Genomic DNA, 26,110 nt, shown 5'->3' on the forward strand with positions numbered 1-26,110 from the left:
ATCTTAAACACGATTTAAAGATGTGGTTTGTTGATTCGTTTGAAAAAAAAAAAAGTAACTGATAGAGCATGTCACAGACTTCGCCACTTTTGGGGTCTTCAACTGAGAATATTGAGATAAGGTTATGAATGAAGAATTTCTCTCTTCTTTCAGACAATGAGAATCCAGTCATCAGTGGATGTCCTAGTAATCAAGATGTCAACTCAGAGAGTGGTAATGCTACAGCTTTAGTAACCTGGACACCACCTACAGCAACCGATAATTCTGGTAACCAGACACTGACATCCACTGCTAATCCTGGAGATTACTTCCCCATTGGAAACAACACAGTGAATTACACATCAACAGATGCTGCTGGAAATACAGATACATGTACTTTCTACATATCTGTTACTGGTTAGTAATCTTGAAAGAACCTTTTCTATCAACTAGGAATTGCTTGTGAATATCTGAATGATTAAGATCAGGGCGCGACATAAGCACTTGCCCGATTGCCCGGGGCAAGCAAAAGTTAGAGTCGGGCAAGTGTTTTGAAATAAAGACAAAAACTACTTGCCCGAATCGGGCAAGCAAAATTCTCACTGTGAAATGAAAGTTTAGAATGTTTCCCCATACTTCACACTCAAAAATACAGAAGAGAAAGAGAGAAAAACAAAGTTAACAACTTCCCTCAATTCAAATTGCAAGCCAGTTTGCGACATTTTTTGTGATCTACACACAAAAACACACACACAGAGTCAGCATTCATACATGTGGCTGGTGTGCCCATCCTTCAGCCTGTGTGGCAGGCATGCATGGATCTCCATGCTGCTGTGCACACCTGTACTATCCCCGATCAAACTCCGAATCAAAGTGAACAAGCTCACATGCATTACGTCAAACCCCCGTTTGGAGAAAGACCGCAGTTCAGATTGCAAACTGCGGTGTTATACCCCATTTTCCATTTGGGATCTCCCAAAAATCATTTCCAAGCCCTTATCAACCGCGCTTGGCCAGGTAATCCAGGGGTAATCCCCGCTGTCTCAATTTCACCTCCACAGGCCAGTATATGAGCGTTGAGCAAAGGACGAATAGATAAACGTACAACAGCTGTGCTATTATGTAAGACTTCTCTGCCTGTAGTAGGACCTTCGGAATGAAATTATTGTATTCGATATTTAATCACGTTTTCAAAGGCTTATTGTATTCAGTAATCCAATGTTAGTCAATTTTCAATTTCGAACAAAGAAAATTGACCTCGAAATAAGGAAAGTAAGCGAATAAAAATGACGGCATGCTTTGCAGCTAGGGACCACACTCAGCGCTGCGCATGCATCCCATCGTATGTGGCCCCCTGCTGTGACTGTATATATGCCGGGCTGTTGTGTTATCTTCGGACCGACGTCAAGAAACAGGTGTTTTGATACTTAAATTGCTTGCTTGGGGCAGTTAGGGTTTGTCGTACTTGGAGAAGAGAATTGATGAGAAGGGAAACTGGGGTATAGTGTTCTCAAATGGAAGTTTTTCGTCATGTGAGAAATAGTTTTTCCAACAAAATAATCACAAAATCGGCGGGAAATTGTTATACTTATATGGATTCTCAGATTACTGATTTGGTGATGTGATCGGAGGAGCAAGTTATTGAGTTTTCATACATGTAACTCGTTTCAGCCGTTGTTTTGATTTGGTGTTGTGATCGGTATAGTGGTAAGAAAGATGAGTGCAAGTCCACGATGCCACGATGATTCATTTGATTTTTAAGTTTGTCAATGTTTCTCTGTGAAATTTTATTTATTTCTGAAACGTTAATTTTTCCAACAATTTTTATAATATATTTTAAACTAATAGCAAGATTTTTGTTAAATGATTGCATTTTTTTGTTTTGTTTTAAATTTGAGCTTTCTTCCTCTTTTTCTTCCTTCCTTAATCTTTACTTGCTACCTTCCTTTCTTTCTTTTTTCTTTCTTTCTTTTCTATCCTTTCTTCTATCTTTCCCGCTTGCCTTTTTTTGTTCCATCTATCTTTTCAAATTTTCCTAGCTATCTTTCCTGATCCTTTTTTCTCTCTTTCTCTCTGTTCATTTTTCTTTGTTTCCTTTCCTTTCTTACACATGTACATGTACTTTCCTTTTTCTTTAAATTTTTTTCATTTTTTCTTCCTCTAATTTTTCTATGATTCCTTTTCTCTTCCTCTCCTTTTTCTTTTTGTTCTTTCTTTCCTTTTTTGCTAATTTCCTTCCTTCCTATTTTTCCCCTTTCTTTCTTTCTTTCTTTTCTTTCTTTCTTTCAGAAATTGCAGGAAATATTTTTTCTTCATTCTCTCTTTCTTCCCTTTTTCTTACTTTCTTTTCCCCCTTTTTTAATTTCGTTCCATTCTTTCTTTCACCCATTAATTCATTTTCCCTTCCTTTCATGTGCTTTTCTTTCCTCTTTTCTTTATTAATTTGACCCACCTCTCACTAATTCTCTTGTTATTCATCTCTTCCTCATACCCTCTATCACTGTTTTGTTCCAGATCCTGTTTGATGTTGCCTGCCTCATTATCTTAATCCCTCTTGGCTTGAGGTCTTTTACTGGCCTTACTTACACTAACTTCCCTTTGTGTCTGCCTACTCCTTTTCTTTCATCCCCTTCACCAACCTGATTGGTCTTCTCTACTCACTAATGCCCCTTTTGTCTCCTTGTTTCTAGTGTTGCTGTAGCTTGTCTGTGGTCTATATTATGGTTGTTCCACTTTATATGTTTGTCATTTTGCCTCAGACGAAGATTCTGCTAGGATCGAAAACTAAGGCCCCTTTTGACTTTCTAATTTACTCCATTGGCTCTCTTTTATTAGATAAGCAGTTTTCAGCAGCTTCTTTTTGCCTTTATTAATTTCAAAGAATGAAGGAACCTTTTTTCTTTCCTTTATTATTTCTTTCTTCTCCATTCATCTCTTTTCTTTCCTTTTTTCTTTCTCTCCTTCATCCTTTCCTTCACTTATTCATTCACCTTCTTTCTTTCTTTCTTTCCTTCCTTCCTTCCTTCTTCCTTTCCTTTCCTTTCATTTCCTTCTTTCTTCTTTAGTTATTTTCAGTTATTCCCTTTTTTATTTTGTGTCACGATCATATACAAAAGCACATGAAAATATATGAGAGAGAAAATTAATCAAATGGTGTATTGACACAAATTTCGGTCATAGGAGGTAAAATAACTTTGAAAAAACATATTACAAGGTACAATAGTTCACGTTAAAATGAGAGGAAAGGGGCAATGGTATATAAAATCCTAGTACTTTTTGAAGCGGTAAAACATTATTTTGAAGGATTTTTTTCGGGCAAGTTAAATGTATTTTCGGGCAAGTATTTTCCAACTTTTTAGAAATTCACTTGCCCGACTGGGCAAGTGCTTCTTAAAAGTTATGTAGCACCCTGTTAAGATCATTTCATTTTCTTAAAGATATATTCAAGAAATTCATACAGTATAGAAATAGATTTCAGCCTCAGATGTTTGTGATTGACTAAGTCACAATCTTGGCCACTTTTTGCGTTCTCGTTTGTTTTTTATTTTTTCTACTAAAGATGATAATTCAGAATAAATACCGATGAACTCATCTTGTTCTCTTCTCAGACAATGAGAATCCAGTCATTAGTGGATGTCCAAGTAATCAAGATGTCAACACAGACAGTGGTAATGCTACAGCTTTAGTAACCTGGACACCACCTACAGCAACAGATAACTCTGGTACTCAGACACTGACATCCACTGCCAATCCTGGAGATTACTTCCCTATTGGAAATACCACAGTGAATTACACATCAACAGATGCTGCTGGAAATACAAATACATGTACTTTCTACATATCTGTTACTGGTAAGCAATCTTGAAAGAACCTTTTCTATCAACTAGATATTGCTGGTGAAAGATCAAGATCATTTTATTTTGTCAAAGATATCTTGTAGAAATTCATACAGTATACAATTAGATTTCAACCTCAGATTCTGTCATTGAATTGGTCACAATCTTGGTCAATTTTTTGTCCTTGGAAAACAACAGTTTGTATGTCTTCAGTTAAAAATTCAGGATAATATATACAGAGATAATTAAAACCATCTTATGTTGTTTTTAGACAATGAAGATCCAGTCATCAGTGGATGTCCAAGTAATCAAGATGCCAACACAGACAGTGGTAATGCTACAGCTTTAGTAACCTGGACACCACCTACAGCAACAGATAACTCTGGTACTCAGACACTGACATCCACTGCCAATCCTGGAGATTACTTCCCCATTGGAAACAACACAGTGAATTACACATCAACAGATTCGGATGGAAATACAGATACATGTACTTTCTACATATCTGTTACTGGTAAGTAATCTTGAAAGAACATTTTCTATCAACTAGGAATTGCTTGTGAACATCTGAATGATTAAGATCATTTCATTTTCTTAAAGATATCTTCAAGAAATTCATACAGTATAGAAATAGATTTCAGCCTCAGATGTTTGTTATTGACTAGGTCACAATCTTGGCCAATTTTTGGCATTCTCATTTGTTTTTTATTTTTTCTACTAAAGATGATAATTCAGAATAAATACCGATAAACTTATCTTGTTCTCTTCTCAGACAATGAAAACCCAGTCATCAGTGGATGTCCAAGTAATCAATATGTCAACACAGACAGTGGTAATGCTACAGCTTTAGTAACCTGGACACCACCTACAGCAACTGATAATTCTGGTACTCAGACACTGAAATCCACTGCCAATCCTGGAGATTACTTCCCTATTGGAAATACCACAGTGAATTACAAATCAACAGATGCTGCTGGAAATACAGATACATGTACTTTCTACATATCTGTTACTGGTTAGTAATCTTGAAAGAACCTTATCTACATGTATCAACTTGGATTTGCTGCTGAATGATTAAAATCATTTCATTTTGTCATTTGTGCACCATAAAAACTCGATTTCGGGATCAGATGTTTGTCATTGAGTAAGTGTACAATCTTGGCACTTTTTTGCCTTTTCTTAAGAAGGCAATAGTTTGTATCTCTAAAGATGAAAATTCAGGGTAAAATACAGAGATAATTAAAATTTTCTTATGTTGTATTTAGACAATGAAGATCCAGTCATCAGTGGATGTCCAAGTAATCAAAATGTCAACACAGACACGGGTAATGCTACAGCTTTAGTAACCTGGACACCACCTACAGCAACAGATAGCGCTGCTAACCAAACACTGACATCTACAGCCAATCCTGGAGATTACTTCCCCATTGGAAACAACACAGTGAATTACACATCAACAGATGCTTCTGGAAATGCAGATACATGTACTTTCTACATATCTGTTACTGGTAAGTAATCTTGAAAGCACTTTTTCTATCAACTAGGAATTGCTTGTGAACATCTGAATGATTAAAATCATTTCATTTTCTTAAAGATATCTTCAAGAAATTCATACAGTATTAAAAATAGATTTCAGCCTCAGATGTTTTTATTGAATAGGTCACAATCTTGACCACTCTTTGCGTTCTCGTTCGTTTTTTCCGGTTTTTTTTAATACTAAAGATGATAATTCAGAATAAATACTGATGAACTTATTTTGTTCTCTCCTCAGACAATGAGAATCCAGTCATCAGTGGATGTCCAAGTAATCAAGATGTCAACACAGACAGTGGTAATGCTACAGCTGTAGTAACCTGGACACCACCTACAGCAACAGATAACTCTGGTACTCAGACACTGACATCCACTAACAATCCTGGAGATTACTTTCCTATTGGAAATACCACAGTGACTTACACATCAACAGATGCTGCTGGAAATACAAATACATGTACTTTCTACATATCTGTTACTGGTAAGCAATCTTGAAAGAACCTTTTCTATCAACTAGATATTGCTGGTGAAAGATCAAGATCATTTTATTTTGTCAAAGATATCTTGTAGAAATTCATACAGTATACAATTAGATTTCAACCTCAGATTCTGTCATTGAATTGTTCACAATCTTGGTCAATTTTTTGTCCTTGGAAAACAACAGTTTGTATGTCTTCAGTTAAAAAGTCAGGATAATATATACAGAGATAATTAAAACCATCTTATGTTGTATTTAGACAATGAAGATCCAGTCATCAGTGGATGTCCAAGTAATCAAGATGCCAACACAGACAGTGGTAATGCTACAGCTTTAGTAACCTGGACACCACCTACAGCAACAGATAACTCTGGTACTCAGACACTGACATCCACTGCCAATCCTGGAGATTACTTCCCCATTGGAAACAACACAGTGAATTACACATCAACAGATTCGGCTGGAAATACAGATACATGTACTTTCTACATATCTGTTACTGGTAAGTAATCTTGAAAGAACCTTTTCTATCAACTAGGAATTGCTTGTGAACATCTGAATGATTAAGATCATTTTATTTTCTTAAAGATATCTTCAAGAAATTCATACAGTATAGAAATAGATTTCAGCCTCAGATGTTTGTTATTGACTAGGTCACTATCTTGGCCAATTTTTTGCATTCTCATTTGTTTTTTATTTTTTCTACTAAAGATGATAATTCAGAATAAATACCGATGAACTTATCTTGTTCTCTTCTCAGACAATGAAAACCCAGTCATCAGTGGATGTCCAAGTAATCAATATGTCAACACAGACAGTGGTAATGCTACAGCTTTAGTAACCTGGACACCACCTACAGCAACTGATAATTCTGGTACTCAAACACTGAAATCCACTGCCAATCCTGGAGATTACTTCCCTATTGGAAATACCACAGTGAATTACAAATCAACAGATGCTGCTGGAAATACAGATACATGTACTTTCTACATATCTGTTACTGGTTAGTAATCTTGAAAGAACCTTATCTACATGTATCAACTTGGATTTGCTGCTGAATGATTAAAATCATTTCATTTTGTCATTTGTGCACCATAAAAACTCGATTTCGGGATCAGATGTTTGTCATTGAGTAAGTGTACAATCTTGGCACTTTTTTGCCTTTTCTTAAGAAGGCAATAGTTTGTATCTCTAAAGATGAAAATTCAGGGTAAAATACAGAGATAATTAAAATTTTCTTATGTTGTATTTAGACAATGAAGATCCAGTCATCAGTGGATGTCCAAGTAATCAAAATGTCAACACAGACACGGGTAATGCTACAGCTTTAGTAACCTGGACACCACCTACAGCAACAGATAGCGCTGCTAACCAAACACTGACATCTACAGCCAATCCTGGAGATTACTTCCCCATTGGAAACAACACAGTGAATTACACCTCAACAGATGCTTCTGGAAATATAGATACATGTACTTTCTACATATCTGTTACTGGTAAGTAATCTTGAAAGCACTTTTTCTATCAACTAGGAATTGCTTGTGAACATCTGAATGATTAAAATCATTTCATTTTCTTAAAGATATCTTCAAGAAATTCATACAGTATAAAAAATAGATTTCAGCCTCAGATGTTTTTATTGAATAGGTCACAATCTTGACCACTCTTTGCGTTCTCGTTCGTTTTTTCCGTTTTTTTTTTATACTAAAGATGATAATTCAGAATAAATACTGATGAACTTATTTTGTTCTCTCCTCAGACAATGAGAATCCAGTCATCAGTGGATGTCCAAGTAATCAAGATGTCAACACAGACAATGGTAATGCTACAGCTGTAGTAACCTGGACACCACCTACAGCAACAGATAATTCTGGTACTCAGACACTGACATCCACTGCCAATCCTGGAGATTACTTCCCTATTGGAAACAACATAGTGAATTACACCTCAACAGATGCTGCTGGAAATACAGAAACATGTACTTTCTACATCAATGTGACAGGTAAACAATCTTGTAATCACATCTTCTGTTGACTCTTGATATCATTCACATGAGCAAATGTCTAGTATTTAGGGCCAACATGTTAAAATGTGCAAGAAGTACCCATGGGTGTACCAACCTTAGGTTTTAAGGATCAAGTGCTGGATCTTTCAAAATGAATAGGATAATCATGGATGAGGTCATAAACACTTATCCTTGTTTTTAAGTACAATGGGATCAACGCAAATGGTGCAATATTGCCATGTGAACACTAACAGCAAATTTGGATCAGATTTTTTTTTTTTTAAACTCAGTTGGAGGTCATAACTAGAGAAGGATTTGCCCTTTTTTTAATTTTATTCTGGCCATAATGATAAGGTTCAATGGGAATAACATATGGGGCCCATTTCATAAAGGACTTGCAACTGTTGTAACTTTGCCATAACTGCCATGGTAACAGGGCTCAGCAGCCAATCAAGATCAAGGTTACCATGGTAGTTGACATAATGGCAAAGTTACAACAGTTGCAAATCCTTTATGACTGAGACAGGCCTCAGGTTGACACTGTTTCCATATTCCATATTAAAATGAAAGGTACATACACATTCTTGCATCACAGATCAGTACTTTATGCATGATTTCATGTGCCAGGGATAGTATCTGTGAAAATTGGTGATAAGGGCTATTCCACGGTTACTCACGTTACATTTGGAGACACCTTGACTCATACTTGGAGCTGTAACTCCATTATTATTGATAGGAACTAAACATCTCCTTATCACAACAAAGTACACAGTCTGACTATCATTTGTATAAAAACAAAACTTGGGAAATTTTATTATGCTCCTGGCAAATCTTTGGAATGTGTCGGTTACTCACGTTACATGATTTGGACATGCATAAAATGAAAAGTCGACATAAGTGAAAAGTCTCCTCATACAAGGCTTTTATGAAAGTTGATTATATCCATTTCAAAGAAGTATATTAGGGAGACAAACTTTGTACATAATTAAAAAAATAAAGAACACATGGTTTTTACTTGGGGTCCAGATAATATGGTTACTCACGTTACGGTTACTCACGTTACATTTTGTCCATGTATAGTAAACAACACAAATGTCATTAAAAATTCAATGTGTGTAAAATTCATTGCTAGGAACATCAAAAAGAGAGATTTTATACAAAAAAATGGAACAATTGGAGCTTTATTAGGAAGTAAGAGGGAAAAGTATGATTTTGCTTACTAATTATGCATAAATTAGCATAATTGCTTAATACCAATTTGAATGAAATAAATTACTGGATAGTATTGTAGATTATGTCCAAGACAACCTGCGTGCAAATTTTTGGCGTGATCGTGCAGCCAATGGCCGAGATCTCAAGGGGGGCCTGGGAGGCCCCACCCACCCCACCCCCCCCCCCCCCGGGCCATATTAACTCCCAAAATACCCCAGCCTAGATAGGGTTACAGGTAAGGACATTCAATGTGTTGTTCGAACACTCTTTAAAGTTTGGTTAATCGAAACCAAGTCTTACTAATGCACTCTCGCATTGTGAATACTTCTACTAATATTCAATTTTGTGTGTGATTGTATGACCACTGATATTTTGATGAACAAAGAGTCACATCAAAGAGGTGTACCCTCATTTTGCTTTTAATTAATCAAAAATAACTTCACAACTCACCATGAGACTTAAAACTTGACATCCCACAGAAAATGTTACCTAACTGCATCATTTTTACTGGTTACTCACATTACATGATGGTTACTCACGTTACAAAGTTACTCACGTTACAGTTTTTCTTCATCATTTTTATAAAAAATTGTACTTTTTAATGATTTTGATAGTCATCACTGTGTCAAAGATTGTTTGAAGGAAGAGAATTTAAAATCCCACCAATTAACTGTGAAGAATTTTTCTCTCAGAAAACAAAGTCAGTTTTTTCGGTTACTCACGTTACATCACCTGACCAGGTTGCAATATTCATTTTTGAATGAGTACTACTAATTTGCTTGAAAAGCTGTTGTGTATTTTAGGTAATTTGACTCTTCTAAACTTCATAAATATATAAAGTGGTATGTTGTTGCAATAACAAAATGGTAATAAGGCATATTTCATTTTTCACTATTTTTCTTGTATTTTGGTACAGAATGGAAGACACAACTTTTGACCATTTTTTTCCAAAGTATAGATATGAAAATAAACTTTATATTTTTTGTTCCTGAAACTATTATGTATGAAGGACTTAAAGTATTAAAAAATTCAAGAAAATATTGAATTTGAATTTTTAAGCTCATGTCCACCAACCTGTGGAATTGCCCATAATGATATCAATATGCAATACTTGTGCAGCACTAATACAATTTTCCTGAGCACTGCACTCTACTACCCCTGCATTTGCATGTGTACCTTGATCAGGTGCTCAAGCATTCAAGGAGTTTCTACACTAGTGTTAGTAAGAGTCGTCACTAAAGGACAAGTCTGCCCAACAAATGTTGATTTGAATAAAGGAGAAAAATCCAAAAATCATAACACTGAAAATTTTATGAAATTTTAAAGTTTTGTTAGATTTCACACAAGAGTGATATGCACATTCTGGTCAGTATGCAGATAAGGGACTGATGAAGTCGCTCACTCACTATTTCTTTTCTGTTTCATTTATAAAAAGTTCCTCCCTGAACATGTAGAATTACCTTTGTCAACATTTTTATTGTTCAGTCAAGTTGGCCAATTGTCACATCGTTAAAATTGAAATATTGTATCATATAATTCAAACAGGAAAAACAAAAGAAATAGTGAGTGAGGGACATCATTGACTATCTCTCTTGCATACCACTGAGTTGTGCATATAATTGTTCAAGGGAAACTTTAAAATGCCATAACTTTCCTCTGATTTTGATGGAAATCTGTGTTCTGCTTGTTTGATTTTTCTCTATTCAAATCAATATTTTTCTGGGGTGGACTTTAAATTAGATTTCCAGTTTCGTAGACATCTCCACATTTGTTGAATCATGCTAAGAGGATAGGTTTTACTGTGTATTAATCAATAAGATTACATGTTACATATCATGTGTGTGTCAGCATTCAAGCATGACTCTTAAATCACACTTTATAACTCCTTGTGAAACAGTCCCCCGGATGGGAGGTGTCAAATGTGTGCATGGGCACCTTGTCAAAAGATGCAAGGGGTGCCATGGGATTTGAACCTTGTGGCATAGTAGGTCCTGATGAACTGCTCATTCATGGCTTTGCACTCCTCGAAAAGGGAGTTATTTAAAAAAAAGTCCCTCATTTGAGCCTTTCCTCTGTAGCATCTGTGCCGGGCTAATTTTGTACATCACAATTTGTACGACTAATACTCTCATATGAAGAGCCACTTCAGCAAATGACTCTTTTCCCTACTCATTTGTTGAATTGGATTCCATATTCACTAACAATATATATGAAAGGTTTAAAGCCATCAACTGTTCTTTTTTATCTTTTGCTTTTGCTTCAATTCTGTGAATCTGTTCAAATGCATTATTTGTCTTTGTTTCGTTTTCTGCCTTTTGTATTATCTTGTGCCATTTTCAATATTGTTGACAATAGTTGTGTTGAGAAAGATCATTCTCACACCTGGAAAATGACAATGAATTAATTTTATCATGTTCCTGCCAATAAATGATGACTAAATTCTTTTCAAATATACAAACTTTGTTTATTTTACATAGATATCGAGCAGCCTGTCCTAAGCTGTCCTAATAAGATCTCCCAGAACACTGAGCCTGGTCTCCCGATAGCCACGGTCAATTGGATTGATGCTATGGTAACTGACAACTCCGGATCGTTCAACTTGTCATCAGATTTCTCTAGTCCTGCTAACTTCACCATTGGGCAACATGCAGTCACCTTTACTGCACGTGATCCGTATGGCAATGAGGCAGCCTGTACTTTCTATATTATTGTTACTGGTGAGATACTTCACAAAAATCATGTAACCAACAGGTGAAAAGTTAATATTGAGGTTTCTTGAGGACTATTTGGTGTTAGACCAAGATTTACATCATCATAGCACCAAATTTTAAATGTATCTGCTTTTTGGACATAATATTAGAAATATGATTTTGATCATTTTTTTACCACACTAAATTTTGGAGCTCGGGAAGGCATCATGAATTTTGCTTTCAACACAAGAACCAACAGTTAACTTGAATTCGGCCAATGATTCATTTATTGCATGACTTTGAGAATCTTTCAGTGTAGTCTTTTCTTCCGGAATTGATTTTTCTCACTCTCTTCTGTTTTACAAGAAAGGTTGTAAATAATGTGCTTAAATAATCATGTCCTGAGCAGTCAATGAAATGTTTTGTGGAGAAAAAATTTAGAAAATTGGGGCCAACATTTAAAAAGGTTGAACATTTTATTTAATTTCCCAGATGAGATATTATTTGCCCTCAGATTTTATGAGTTAGCCTTCCATGTTATGTGACCCTCCTTTCAAAACCAAAGATTTGCCGGAGAAAGTTCTCAAAAATTAATACTTAGAAAACCAGCTTATTCAAAAGAATAAATGTATCTTATTCATACTGTCAAATTTTGATGTTGTACATGTATAAAGATGAGATAAGTTTCTTTGACACTACATACACTGTATGTCCAGACTGCTTGGATGTTTCATTGAGATTGCACAGTGTACATATTTTATTCTTGAGTGAACCACAAAATTAATAAACCTTTTTTTTCCCCTTTTTGAAGCTCTCACTGAATTTCTTCTTTCAATAAAGTACTTGGAAGGTATTCTGAGGTCATTTTATCTTTAAAATATTTTATTTTATCTCTTAAAATGAAATTGGTATTTTGAGATGACATTTTATCTCTGAGATAAAATTTAAAATTATATCTTGCTTATAGATTTTATCTTGCGTATCTATATGACAGAGCAGTGCATGGGTGGGTTACCAAGCACGTATTTTACTATGCAATGCAGATGATGTGCTTCCGTTCATGTTACTTTGAAGAAAAAATAAAATAAACTTAAGAGGATAGGAGCTATTTTACCATGCAATGCAGATGATGTGCTTCTGCCCATGTTACTTTGAAGAAAAAATAAAATAAACTTAAAAGAGGATAGGAGCTATTTTATCTCCGCGACGTTGATTTCATCAATATTTCTAGGTGAATCAACTCCAAATGTTGACATGAAAATGAAGAAAAATAATATATTTATTGAGAATGACACCAAAATGTTATTCCTGTACAATCAGGAATTATTTCATAAGACTTTTTAAACTAATATTGTCTTTGAAAATATGCGATAGAGAATTCAAAAAAAAGGTGAGAGTATTGCCATTCTTTTAAAAAGAAATCTCTGTAAAGACTCGCAAGCGTGCACTGCAAGCGTATTTGAAGTCAATAAATTGATGTAATCTCACTCCTTTGCCACACCTCTTGGCAGAATGGATTTCCATTGTTTGAGTGAGATGAAAGAGCTATAAAAGCATGTTTCTCATTGGATATTTATTCAAAAATAGGTGTGCCTTACAGATATAAAATGAAAATAAAATTGTTCTCAGAATACCAATTCGGAGAGGGGAGATAAAATATTTTATTTTATCTGAGATGAAATGGATCTCAGAATACCACCACCCCTTATCTTTATCTTTAAAGTGATTTATCTTTACTCAATTTTGACAAGCTGTGTTATTTTTAAGCTTTGTATGTGCTTTTCAAGCTCAATAAAAATCTCAAATTCATTTTGGTTGACTTATTGTTGGCTCTGGGGTGGCAGGTCAAATATACTTTATTCATCTCTTTGGTTAAGATAAGATGTGTACGAATATCAAGGATTGTGTTTTAAACTTTATGTTTTTGGTGTAAAAGGTAATTCATGTTTCACAGTAGACTTGACAAGATACCCATCATCATCTGAATCTGAATTGGATTAGACAGCATTGTGAAGAGGTCTTTAGTAAATCTTTCTAATGTGATTTTATGTTCAGATGGAGAAAGCCCGGTGATTTCTGGTTGCTCCAGTAACATTACAGTGAATTCTTCTGCTGGTCTCCCTGTTGCCGAGGTATCATGGACAGAACCAAAGGTAACAGAGAACTCCGGCAACTACACTTTGAGCCAAACTCAAGGAAGTCCTTCTGGAAGTAATTTTTCTCTTGGAGATACTCTAATTATGTACATAGCTATGGATAATGGAGGGCTCATGGACAGCTGTCAATTCACCATTACGGTTCTTGGTAAGTTATTATTGAAAATATAAAAGTAACTTTGTTTGGGAGGGTGGTGTTTCACATATTGGGGTTGATATATTATGAGAATGAAATAAATATCCATAATATTGGTATCTAAGGAAAGCCTGAGTACTTTATTTATAACCTGTTCATCCACATTTTTAATCACAATAATCTTCTGGTTTTTGAGATATCCTCAATTGAAATCCGCCAAAATAGCATCTTCCATGAGCTTGTAAATGTGTCAGTCCGTATGATGCACATCATGCCTTGGGAATATTCAAGTCACCTGCTGCTTTACAGAAAGTAAATGAAAGAGCTAGAGAGAAACTACATGTATTAGTGTTTATCTGTGGAAATAAATTTGAATTGAATTGAATGTGTTTTAAGAAGGTTAAAATTTGAATAACTCAAAACCATATTTATTCATATCATCTACAGTATGAATACATGTCATACTCTGCTGGCTTGTGAGTTTTGGATGTTTACAATGGGCTATTTGATGTTTTTACCAAGTATTTTTTTTCTTGCTGACTTTGGCGAGATTGCCTGTGTTTGCTGTAGATCCAGTTGTTTTTGTTTTTGTGGTAGCTCATGTTGCGGAAAGGGCAGGCACATTGTTTAACATAAATCAGGACAAGTGGAAGATTAGAGAATGTTCAGCGGTTTGGTTTCCCATAATTTTCTTTTCTCTTGTCCTGATTGCGCTCTTGACATGACAATCCATGTCTTAATCATTAATATAAAAATTGTATGCAGAAATATTCACTGTACAGTATATTCATTGAGATTGTGTGCTAAGCATTACTTAGACAAATGATATTCAATCACAAAAATGTTATCTGCTCAGAACTAAAAGACAGGACATGTTTGTTAATACTCAATGTAATAGGCCTATTATAAAAATTGTTTTCAAAATACTTGAATATGAAACCTGTTTTATGCAATTTTTAAGACATACACATTTGATAAATAGTACATGTGATCGCAGTTTAGTCATCATTTAACTAGCCATTAGCCCTTCTTCCCTAATATTCCCCTCATACACCATATATATGGCAAACATTGTCTGTTTATTGAGCCTTGTTTCCCTGAGCGAGATGCTAATAATCTTCCCAAAAGAATGTTTTATGGGGATATACAAAGAAACTGTTTATTGCATAATATTGCTTCATTATTTTCCTCTGAATGAGGTGAAAATCTAAACAAAATTAACCAAGCTTCCAGCACCAATATAAGCTTGGCTCTTGGGATAGTATTTATGTGGGTTTGTACTATGCCTCTACACAACACAGAAATGCAATACTATTGTGTGATGTTACACTCATTCTGGGAGTGTAGTTGTATTTCAAACTTCCAAATTTTAGCTTAATTTCAGTTTTGTGAAACACCCCCCCCCCCCCTGATTAAAGATGAAAATTGATGATTCTGCTGTTACTCCAATGGGTACCACCATACTTGCCTTCTAGAAAGCATGGCCTCTGTGTTTCGCAAGAACTGCAATCATTTTCTCCTTTTAAGTTATTTAATGCTGTTTCTTCTTATAAAAATATGGTAGTGTTGGTCATACATTACACAGGTTGTGTAATCAGATCAATTTCATATCAGGAGGGAGTACATTGATCTTTTGATGAATTCTAGTAATTGAACACTCTACAAGAATCGTATTTTGATCTGATAAAGACTTAGAGAGTTATTCCTGATACATGCATTTGTAGGAAAGACAATGTTTTGCAGTTAGAATTATAAATTATAATTTATAATTTGAACCCGTGTGTAGTTTCTGTATTCTCCACAATTATTTCTGTGAAATCTCAAAATAAATGTAAAGTCTTAAGGTTCAGTTAGGCTGATGCGGGATTTATTGAACAAAAATTGACTATTTCTTTGTGAATGTGATAAACCAAAGGGAGAAATTGATGATCACTACATGTGTAATTCCTGATACATCTCTTATAACATCCAGATTGATATTTCCATATGAGAATAATTCCTCTCAATTGTAAATACGACATTGAGATCAACCTTGTTATGGCGATTTGTTTCAGATGTGGAAGCCCCCGTCTTGGTGTGTCCAGACAATGTGATGAATAACACCGAATCGGGCCTGAACTCTGCAAACCTGACCTGGATGGAACCAACATATTCTGACAACTCTGGCAATGTGAATGTTACTTCTGATTATCCGTCTGGTGCTCGGTTTGGTATTGGCACAACCGTGGTTACATACACTGCTGAAGATAACTCAGGAAACACTGCAACTTGTTCATTCAATATCACTGTGTATGGTGAGTGTCATTTCAGACATGTAGGGATTCACTGTACACAAACTTTAGCACTAGACCGTAAGGCTGATTTTTGATGCATGATTGCTTTGATCAATGTGTGCAATCGTGGAGGTAAAATGGATTGAGTGACAACACATCAATTCATGTAGCTTCCATTTTCTATTTTCTAGTGCGCCTTGAGCACTCTACAGAGTGGATTTGGCGCTTTACAAGTTACATTGTTATTATACATGTATTCATATCAAATGTTAACCTTTTCATAAGCTTGTTGGGTATCAGTAAACTGTGAAGAATTATTGAAGAATTTCACTCTTGTGTGTTTTCAGATGAGGAGCTTCCCACATTCACACCTTGTCCCTCGGACATCGCAGTAGACCAGAACAATGGCACCAACTTTGCATCCGTTTCCTTCGGCAATATCACAATCAATGACAATGATGTTGTGACGGTTACCAATTACAGCCACAACTCTGGGGACACCTTCTTCATTGGTGATACCCAGGTTACAATCTATGCTGAAGATGCATCTGAAAACAACAACACTTGTCAATTTATGGTTACTGTTCGTGGTGAGTCAATCAAAGCCTTCTACTCATTGCAAGTATTTTTTTATTCACTTGATGGATGTTGTAAATCCTTTTTAAATGTCAAAACTGACATTTTGCTTTTGTTATTTGAATTGTATTTTAAATACTTTCCCTCTTGGAAGCACACTTGAATTGAGATGAAAGCATAGTTGATAGACAAAACTTGAGAATTCAAACATGACTCTACAATTTCATCAAGTGTATACATCTGACCCTCCCTACATGTAAGAACTATTTGATGTGGCTTATCTCTGCTGTCTACTTGATGTGAAAGGTCATGTTCTCAAATTGAAACGGCTTAAGCCATTTATGAAGTGAAGTAAGAATTGGAAAATAGGAGGGCAGACATGTAGAAAAGTTGAATGATTTATGGCATTGTCCTGTGGTAATGAATCTCTTTTCCCTTTTTCGTATTCAGACACCGAGGATCCCGTACTTGACTGTCTATCAGACATCGTTGTGAATGCCACAGCTGGACAACCAAATGCCGTAGTAAATTGGATTCCTCCCAATGCTACTGATAACTCTGGCACTTATGATCTGACCTTTAATAAAGAGGTTGGCTCAACCTTTGATATCGGTTCCTTTGAAGTGGTTTATATAGCATCAGATGATGCTGGAAACACAGACAGGTGTACCTTCATGGTCACTGTACAAGGTGAGAGAACTTTGGAGCTCTATGGGCATATTATTTGGTGTCATCAGGCCATCTGAAGGATGCTGTCTGTCATTAACTAGATGGCTGAGGTGTGTAAAACTGGTACTTAACTACAGGGTAGAGTTCCCTACGCTTGCAAATTGGGTCCTTATTGTTCAAAGATGGTGACTGCCCTTGATGCAAGGTCTCATTCATTCATTGACTACCGGGTAAACTGATCGAATAGACAAATTCCTTGAGCACAGCTCCCACATGTACCTGTTGCTGTCCATGCATCCGATGCAATACCAGTCCTCTCAATTCACATATTCAAGACAACTATCTACATTTTTATGTAAATAAGATTATTATCACATGCTCCTAGTTTGTCAACAGGGCATCTAATATCCTGAAGTGATATTCAAATAACTAAATTCTTCCATAAACTAGTATGCAGCATTATGCAACAATGCATTTATGTTTATGAGCCTTGATTTAGTATAGATTGATAATATCATGGCTTGTATTTCTTTACAGATGTTGAGGACCCAGTCTTCACGTTCTGCCCAACCAATCAAGAGGCCTTTGCATACATCAATGTAAGCGTTGATTGGATAATACCACAGGCCAGTGACAATTCCCTTGGGCCCATCTTGCTGACATCTAATTATGCAAATGGTACTGAATTTCCAGTTGGGAACTACACTGTCACTTACACGGCTGCTGATCCATCCTCCAACTCTGCAACATGTTCCTTCATTGTTACAGTTTATGGTTAGTTCATCGATGGATATCACATTCCTTTGTTCATTTATCATTACTAGACCAGTCAACTTACTCAGTATGTGCCAGCATTATATGGTTCTTAAAGTTGGATGTACTGAAAAGTTGAGACTTTGAAAATTGAAGTTATTTAACTTTATACATTTTGGAGTCTTTTATTTATAGCAGTGTTCACCTTCCTTACAATTATTTTGATGTTAGCACTAGTTGTATTTTGCATTTCTATATTCACATGATTAAGTAGCCAAGAACTAAAGTATACATATTTACAAACAGATTTTTACCATACCACAGTGGAATGATTCTTTTAATGAAGCCTTTTCAATTATTTGTTTCCCTCCAGGGAAACCTTCAGAATTCATTTTTATTGATAGCAACCATTTTATTCACTCCTCAGCTAATGATTCAGTGGTACCGTTCATCATGTGTCCAAATGACATCATGCTAGACACTTTTACTGGCTTAGACTACAGGAATATAACGTGGGGTGCACTCACCTACTCAGACAACATGGAAGTAGTGTCTGTGGACTCAAACTATCTCAATAATAGTTCTCCGTTTTATATTGGTACATCAGTGGTCATGTATAATGTCACTGACCGAGCTGGCAACGTTGCATCCTGTGACTTCTCTGTGACAGTGCTTGGTGAGCTTTTCATATGATTCCAATAAAGTAAAGCTAGTGTTTAGTTTACATCTTAAGGACGTTCCACAGTTATGTTTGTGCGCATTATAATCTGCGCATAGTTTACACTCTGCATGCTGATGTCACAATGGATGAACAGTTGATTAATTAGCTGCGGGTATGAGCTGATTTTTCTCATCTTCTGCACTTTAACTGCAGATCCGATGTGTTATTTCATGAAGCTAAAAAGTGGAATTATTCCATGGACCATTAGAAAAAATTCTCTACAATTTCAAAATACTTTACTCTGCAGTGCTGCCAAGAATCACAAATATTACACCGAGTTTGAATAAATGGTAGAGTGGTTTTGATTTTTTCTTCACATAGATACAAAGCATTCGGCGCATTTTTGGTGTTTTAAAAGGCACATTTGCTCTAATAAAAATGCTAATAGTTTAAAAACAAGCACATGAACCCCTATTTTTTAATGTTTGTACCTCTTAGGTATACCTTCCTCTACAACTCTGCAAATTTTGGTGAAAATGACATGGATTTTGAATAAAGTGCAGCATTCATTGTACGTTTGTAGTTTGTTACTGAAATTTCACATTTTTTAGATTTGGATTTTGTTATCTTTTACACCATTTTTAAGAACTGGCAGTGCTGTTAAACTTAAAATTGCAAACAAATAGCACTATAAATAGACTCTCCATTCTAACGATACAATTATTAACTCTCTTGCGAAATTTGATGACTTTTTCATGTATTTTGACTGATTAATAGAGGTTTAAACTCATTGTAGTAATCTTGGGCAGTCTAAAAATGCCAAATTCTTTTGAATGCGCAATTTTTAAGAACATCAATTTGGGTGAACTTTGAAGCTCTATAGCAAAAAATCAAGCACATGGACCTATGTTAATTTTTGCATATTTCGAATATATTAAGGTTCTAAAGAATCTATGTTCAAATGACATGGATTTCACTTTAACTGTAGAAAGTCCTTAAGATATTTTTCACTAACAGTGAGAATGCGGTAAAGATGACTATATATTTGCCTGATCTTTTGGATATAATATCTTATTTTGAGATCTATCAAATGGACAAGATTGGTCTGGAACAGTTTATGTTGACGGGTCATTTAGTTTTTGCCATCCATGATAAAAAGCAAAGGCACATTGATTTCTTTCATCTCAAATTGATCCCTTGGTTAAATTACTAGTTTGTATGATTATGGTAATGGCTTTTTTCATATAGATACTCATTAATTGAACTATTTGCTGTCCAACAGATTTCTGTTGTGGATCTGATTATCCTTTTTTCTATAATATAGGTGCAGCTATTCACAACTGCATCTAAAAGAAAAAGAAGTAATTTTATCATGCTTATGTTTTTTTTAACAGATAATGAAGATCCAATGTTGTTGAACTGTCCATCCAACATGTCTCAAGTGGCTGATGCAGGTCTGCCTGACACTGCAGTCAACTGGACCATGGTCAATGCTACTGATAATTCTGGCCAAGTCAGGAAACTAGTCTCCACTTTCCTATCAGGGACAAGATTTCCCATTGGAACCACTACAGTCACATACCATGTTGAGGATCCTTCAAAAAATTATGCCTCTTGTTCCTTTGATGTCACAGTCATTGGTAATTAATATGACTTTATATTATTATTCTCCATATTGATTGCTAGGATGTTGCAAGAGAAATCCATATTGACCAGGGTTGGGATGTTTCACAGAGGTAAATGTGAATTTGGAAAGCTAGAAGGTTTCCTCTTGCCATAATAGAAGAATGGATTGATGTGATGTATTGACTGTATTCTGTTTACTCATGTTGTTTTTTTAATCTATATAAATCTGATGTGACTGAATAACAGTTGTCGTGATTTTATCCTTTTCCACGTTTTCTAGATGACCAACTACCAACAGTGGTTGCCTGTCCAAAGAACACAATCCTGGGTACAGATTTAAATGCAAACACTGCGATGGTGATGTGGGTACCTGTTACATTCATTGATAATTCTGGCAGTGTGAATGTAACAACCACGCACACCTCCGGGAATACTTTCCCACTTGGCCTGACCTTTGTTAACTTCACAGCCAGGGATCCTTCTGGCAATGAGGCTTTGTGTCAGTTTAGTGTTTCTGTTTTTGGTAAGCATATTTTTGTATGGTTCGATTGTTATCAGTTGTGTGACTAGGGCTCTGTTGTGGGAAGAGTTGTAGTAGAATGCAAACTCTGATTGGTCTAAAATTCCTTTGACTTATCTACACAAATTTATGTTGTTGTAATTGGAGGTGTATTTGAATCTATTGCAATTCCTTGTAAGACACGGTTTAGAGCTTACAATCTGATCTAAGATTAGACATTAATGATTGACTCTCTCTCAAAGATGAAGCCTAATGTTCTTAACTATTATGTTGCAACATGTTACAGTATTGTAGGCCTCTTAATCATACATGTACAAATGAGAAAATGTTTCCCTGCTTTTTCTGATGTTGCTGATATTTATTTTATGGTATAATGTCACTTGATGTTTTCTCAAAAATTTGTATTCCAACAGTTTCTAGTTTCTCTTCAAGTACTACAGGTATCATTATTAATACTTGAAAATGACGTGGACACATGAATATACTTCACTCTATATTATCTTTATAGTATTGCACAAAAAGACAATTATCAAAATATTCAAAATAGAATTTGAATCACTCCTGTGCATGAATTTCGCTTACCTAAAGACAAGATGAATATTTATTTCTCTTGTCCACATGATTATACCGAGACATTTTTCTGCCAGCTATGCGCAATTAAAGTCAATAAATACCTGATTTATTTCTTTCAATGATGGGATTGATGGTGAAAAGTACATCACACAGTTTTTCTCTAAAGTTATTTGATACAGAATTGTTTGATACAATTGATACAGAACTCCTAATTGCTTTGTACAGGGACCACTTGGTTGCTGTATGCAATGGCTTAACAAATTATTAGTTTCCAATTATGAGTGATGGCATCAACTTGTTACCATCTTTACTTCTTCTGATGGTAATATACTCATTATTAAGATAACAGATGTCATGATGCCTTGTTTCTCTGACAGATGATGAGGCTCCTGTGTTCTCGTCATGCCCATCAGACTTCAATGTCACAGCTGATGAGGGATCTATAAACACCACAGTCACCCTAACTAATATCACATTCACTGACAATGTCACACCGACACCCAGCCTTGTACTGAACAACAGCCACAAGTCACCATTGGTTCTTGAGATTGGACAGCATGTCATCAATTCATCAGCAACCGATGAAGCTGGTCTGGTGGGATACTGCACATATACCATCACTGTCTTGGGTATTACACTTTGTACTAAATAGATTAATGTAGGTCTCTGGAGAGCTTTGAAAGTCTTAATTAGTCCATTAGGCTTGTATAGAATGAATGCATAGAATATACATTATTGAATGCATTACTTCACATTCAAGTTACAAACTACCCTATTGAGCATAGCTTTTAGGGCATACAAATTCTTGTTGAATCACACTCTGACTGTCGCACCCTACCAAAACTAATGATCACATGTACTTTTGATGTAGTATAGATATGCTACTGAAGTCATGGTATCTGATTGGCTTAGATCACATCTGTCAGTACAGATCACTTTCATCCCCCTCCCCAGTCCAGAGTTGGAGATGCCCGAGATTAATAAAATTCATAAAAGTTATATTGAGAGTTCACTTCTAAGTTCCTTTGAACTTTGCTTGTCTCAATTATTGGTTTATTGCATCTCTATCATGAATCCTCTAAATTACAGATGACCAAGGTCCTAACATCACTTGCCCAGTTGACATTGTGAATGTAACAGATCCAGGTCTAGCTGTAGCCTCAATCTCCTGGTCTGATGCTGTAGCAAGTGACAACACTGGATCTCTCGCAGTCTCTTCAGACATTGCTAGTGGTTCTAACTTCACTATTGGTGAAACAACAGTGACCTACAGTACTACTGATCCATCAGGAAACACAGCCATGTGCTCTTTTACAGTCACAATCTCAGGTTTGTAAGACATCTATGCTTCAAATAGAGCCAACATGTTTATTTGTATTTGAACAAAGAGAAAAATTCTCGTGGCTGATAATTATGCAATGGGATAAGATTGAATACATCAAAGTGTGTGTCCAGGAAAGATAATCCTTTATGTGATTCAAGTTGAACACCAATGAAAATATAATGTGTGTAGATCTGTATTGAAGCCTTTTGACTTTTAAGTGGATTTCAAAAGTAGAGATTGATGGAGATTTTCAAATTTATTTTCTGTCCAATGTCTGGTAATAAACAATTGAAAGCATTCATAAACATGAATGATTTGAAAATGCACTGTATAAAAATTGATATTTTTCTTTTAAATAGATGAAGAACTCCCTGTGATCAGCAATTGCCCATCGGACATTAACGTGACAACAGATGCCAATAGTGATTCTAAGAGCAATGTGACTTGGGTAGAACCAACCGCTACAGACAACACAGTAGTTGTAGCCTTGTCTGGGTCTGAGGATCCAGGAATGTCATTCACTATTGGGGAACAAGAAGTAACCTATACAGCTGCTGATCAGTATGGAAATGAGGACTTGTGTGTTTTCACTATTAGAGTTACAGGTATGCCAATTCATCTTGTGTCATTTCAGAACCTTTCTGTGAGAGTCATGGAAACTATGAGGGTTGTGGTAATATTTTACAGATAAGCGTGCACTTCTGATTGCAGCATCCTCACCAGAAAATAAATAAGAACTGGCCATCGATTTTCATGTAATGTTGTTTTTCCAGATCATACTAAAAAGTTCTGTACATTTCAAGTTTTATGTTTTTTGTCTGGAAAATTTGAAAGTAGGAAGGTACAGTATTAGGAGAGAAAAGTGAAAGAAACCATTGAAATGAAATGGTAGATTGTGGTACTGGCTAACTGCCCCCCTTCATTCTGCTATGTTCCTTTATCATTTTCTTCTTTCTTGCTTATAATAGATGTGGAAAATCCCGTGTTCACCAGTACACCTAATAGCACTACAACTACTGCTGATCCTGGCCAGGCGGGAGCCTTTGTGACACTGACACCGGTCACTGCTACAGACAACTCTGGCTCATACATGATATCATCAACAGCTCCTGGAAACTCTTTCTATCCTATCGGTGAAACCAGTGTTCTCTTCATGGTTGTGGATTCCTCTGGAAACCAGGCAGAAAAGACTATTTTGGTGACTGTTACAGGTATGGTTGTTTGCTTTCAAATACCAAGGTATCAGTATGGTTTTCCAAATCAAAGATCTACAGATAAAACCCTACTAGTGATTGGTCAGAAGAAATTGGCCAAGTGTCATTTGTAAAAAATTTTACAAATAACAAAAAAAAAATTTTTTTGAAGTGTATCAATTATTAATGTTATAACTTAATTTCCTTTCAGCAAGCAGGATTTAAATTGTTCCCACTGAATAAAATAATAAGTACCTGATAATGTGAAAGGGTGACAGTTGTGCAATTCTTTAGAATATGTTGCATCCGTTTTTTAATGAAGGGTTGTAGTACTATTCAATTATCATGATTTAAGCAGCTCATCAAGTGAAGGAAGAATTTAAATAATGGGGATAGGACTGTAAGAAAAATGGTTAATTATTTTGGGGAAATTATTATTCTTTATTAAGAAGAGGAGAATCTTACTTTGGTAATCAGTGCGGTCTGTACGTTGGTGGTTAAAGAGAGCACAATACAACAGGCTCAAAATATGATGTGTAATCAAGCTAGGGATATATGCAATGCACTTAACAAAAATGGTGTAAGTACAATATGATACCTTAAATTCTTACACTGATAAGGCAATCATCAAGAGCTTTATCCTCACAAAACTATTTTGGTCATTGTAAAAATGTTAGTCTGTAGAAAGTATGTGAAATACTATGTAAACACAGGACAAATTTTATTGGAAAATGGGTGTGATGAAACTGCAATTTGAATATTTACAATTTTCATGGTTTTATATTTGCAACCAGATGATGAAGCCCCAGAATATGATATGTGTCCTGGTAACCTACAAGTATCTGCAGATCAAGGATCAACAAATGCTACAGTAGCATGGAATGTCCCAGTTTTTTCAGACAACTCTGGCAATGTCAACGTCACTGAAAACTATGCCCCACCGACTGTATTTGGTCTTGGATCATACGTTGTTATATACAATGCAACAGATGCATCTGGAAATAGAATTGTCTGCATGTTCAATATCACGGTGCTGGGTGAGTCGGTATTTCATGTTCTTGCTCGATGTCTGAACTTCATGATTTTTTGTTCATTGCACAGGCAGATGCGATTCTAATCTTCAACTGTTGACTTAAACTCTTTCTCATTTTATTTGAGACTTAAATGGAATGATGTGTACTGTATAACAGTTCTCTTAACAATTGAAGGGATTAGAACCAATGAGACATCCACTGATCCATAATACATTAACATATTTGGTAAACTATCAATCAAAATAATTTTCTGCACTGTTACAGATAAAGAAGCTGCAAACATCACCTGTCCAGCAGATATCAGCCTGTCTACCCCTGCTCTACAGTCCTATGTGACTGTAAACTGGTCTGATGCTGTAGCCATAGACAACACAGGACCACTCAACGTCACCTCTGACATTGCCAGTGGTTCCAACTTCACCATCGGTTTAACAACAGTCACATACTCTACACAAGATACTGCTGGGAACCCTGCATCCTGTTCATTTGTAGTGAATGTCACTGGTGAGTTTACCCTCTCTTACATCTACTTTTTTACCTCATTTACCATCACAATAAATCTCCACTGCCCTTAGATGATGATCAGGTACTACAGTGTCGTGCATCTCAATCCTTAAGATACACGAGCAATGGAGTAACTTCTAATTCACACTTGGTCACACGAGAAAACCTGATATTCATATTTTGTCCTATGCTTGTAAAGCTCTAAGAAAATAACTATATTTATTCTCTAATCATTACGAACATACATACTGTATTTTGATTGTATTTCTCCACACAAAGATTTGTGAGCCATTCCTAATACTATATATCATAGGAGACATTCATATTGCAAAGTTTCTTACTTTAATTCTCAATGATTTAAATGCCTTTCTTTCTCTGC

The 26,110-nt window shown here is 35.6% G+C and overlaps 1 protein-coding gene across 5 annotated transcripts in view; it reads left to right on the plus strand.

Moving 5' to 3' along the window:
• The window catches only part of LOC129254649 (mucin-3B-like), a 115,472-nt gene that overhangs the window by 36,240 nt on the left and 53,122 nt on the right, over window positions 1-26,110 (plus strand). For 2 of the 5 annotated variants that reach the window (XM_064115673.1, XM_064115681.1), the window contains exons 24-48: window positions 154-396; window positions 3,588-3,830; window positions 4,087-4,329; window positions 4,588-4,830; window positions 5,081-5,323; window positions 5,587-5,829; window positions 6,086-6,328; window positions 6,587-6,829; window positions 7,080-7,322; window positions 7,586-7,828; window positions 11,521-11,760; window positions 13,789-14,037; window positions 16,080-16,319; window positions 16,646-16,888; window positions 17,325-17,564; window positions 18,081-18,317; window positions 18,724-18,972; window positions 20,352-20,597; window positions 20,864-21,106; window positions 22,054-22,305; window positions 22,766-23,005; window positions 23,360-23,605; window positions 23,969-24,211; window positions 24,988-25,230; window positions 25,492-25,731. In XM_064115673.1, coding sequence (XP_063971743.1) covers window positions 154-396; window positions 3,588-3,830; window positions 4,087-4,329; window positions 4,588-4,830; window positions 5,081-5,323; window positions 5,587-5,829; window positions 6,086-6,328; window positions 6,587-6,829; window positions 7,080-7,322; window positions 7,586-7,828; window positions 11,521-11,760; window positions 13,789-14,037; window positions 16,080-16,319; window positions 16,646-16,888; window positions 17,325-17,564; window positions 18,081-18,317; window positions 18,724-18,972; window positions 20,352-20,597; window positions 20,864-21,106; window positions 22,054-22,305; window positions 22,766-23,005; window positions 23,360-23,605; window positions 23,969-24,211; window positions 24,988-25,230; window positions 25,492-25,731 — 6,081 coding nt within the window. The remainder of the gene's footprint in view (window positions 1-153; window positions 397-3,587; window positions 3,831-4,086; window positions 4,330-4,587; window positions 4,831-5,080; window positions 5,324-5,586; window positions 5,830-6,085; window positions 6,329-6,586; window positions 6,830-7,079; window positions 7,323-7,585; window positions 7,829-11,520; window positions 11,761-13,788; window positions 14,038-16,079; window positions 16,320-16,645; window positions 16,889-17,324; window positions 17,565-18,080; window positions 18,318-18,723; window positions 18,973-20,351; window positions 20,598-20,863; window positions 21,107-22,053; window positions 22,306-22,765; window positions 23,006-23,359; window positions 23,606-23,968; window positions 24,212-24,987; window positions 25,231-25,491; window positions 25,732-26,110) is intronic. The other 3 variants (XM_064115689.1, XM_064115684.1, XM_064115696.1) reach the window with 3 other exon arrangements.

This window comes from Lytechinus pictus, chromosome 1 (assembly GCF_037042905.1).
Source record: "Lytechinus pictus isolate F3 Inbred chromosome 1, Lp3.0, whole genome shotgun sequence".
In the NCBI taxonomy this organism is placed as follows: Eukaryota; Metazoa; Echinodermata; class Echinoidea; order Temnopleuroida; family Toxopneustidae; genus Lytechinus; species Lytechinus pictus.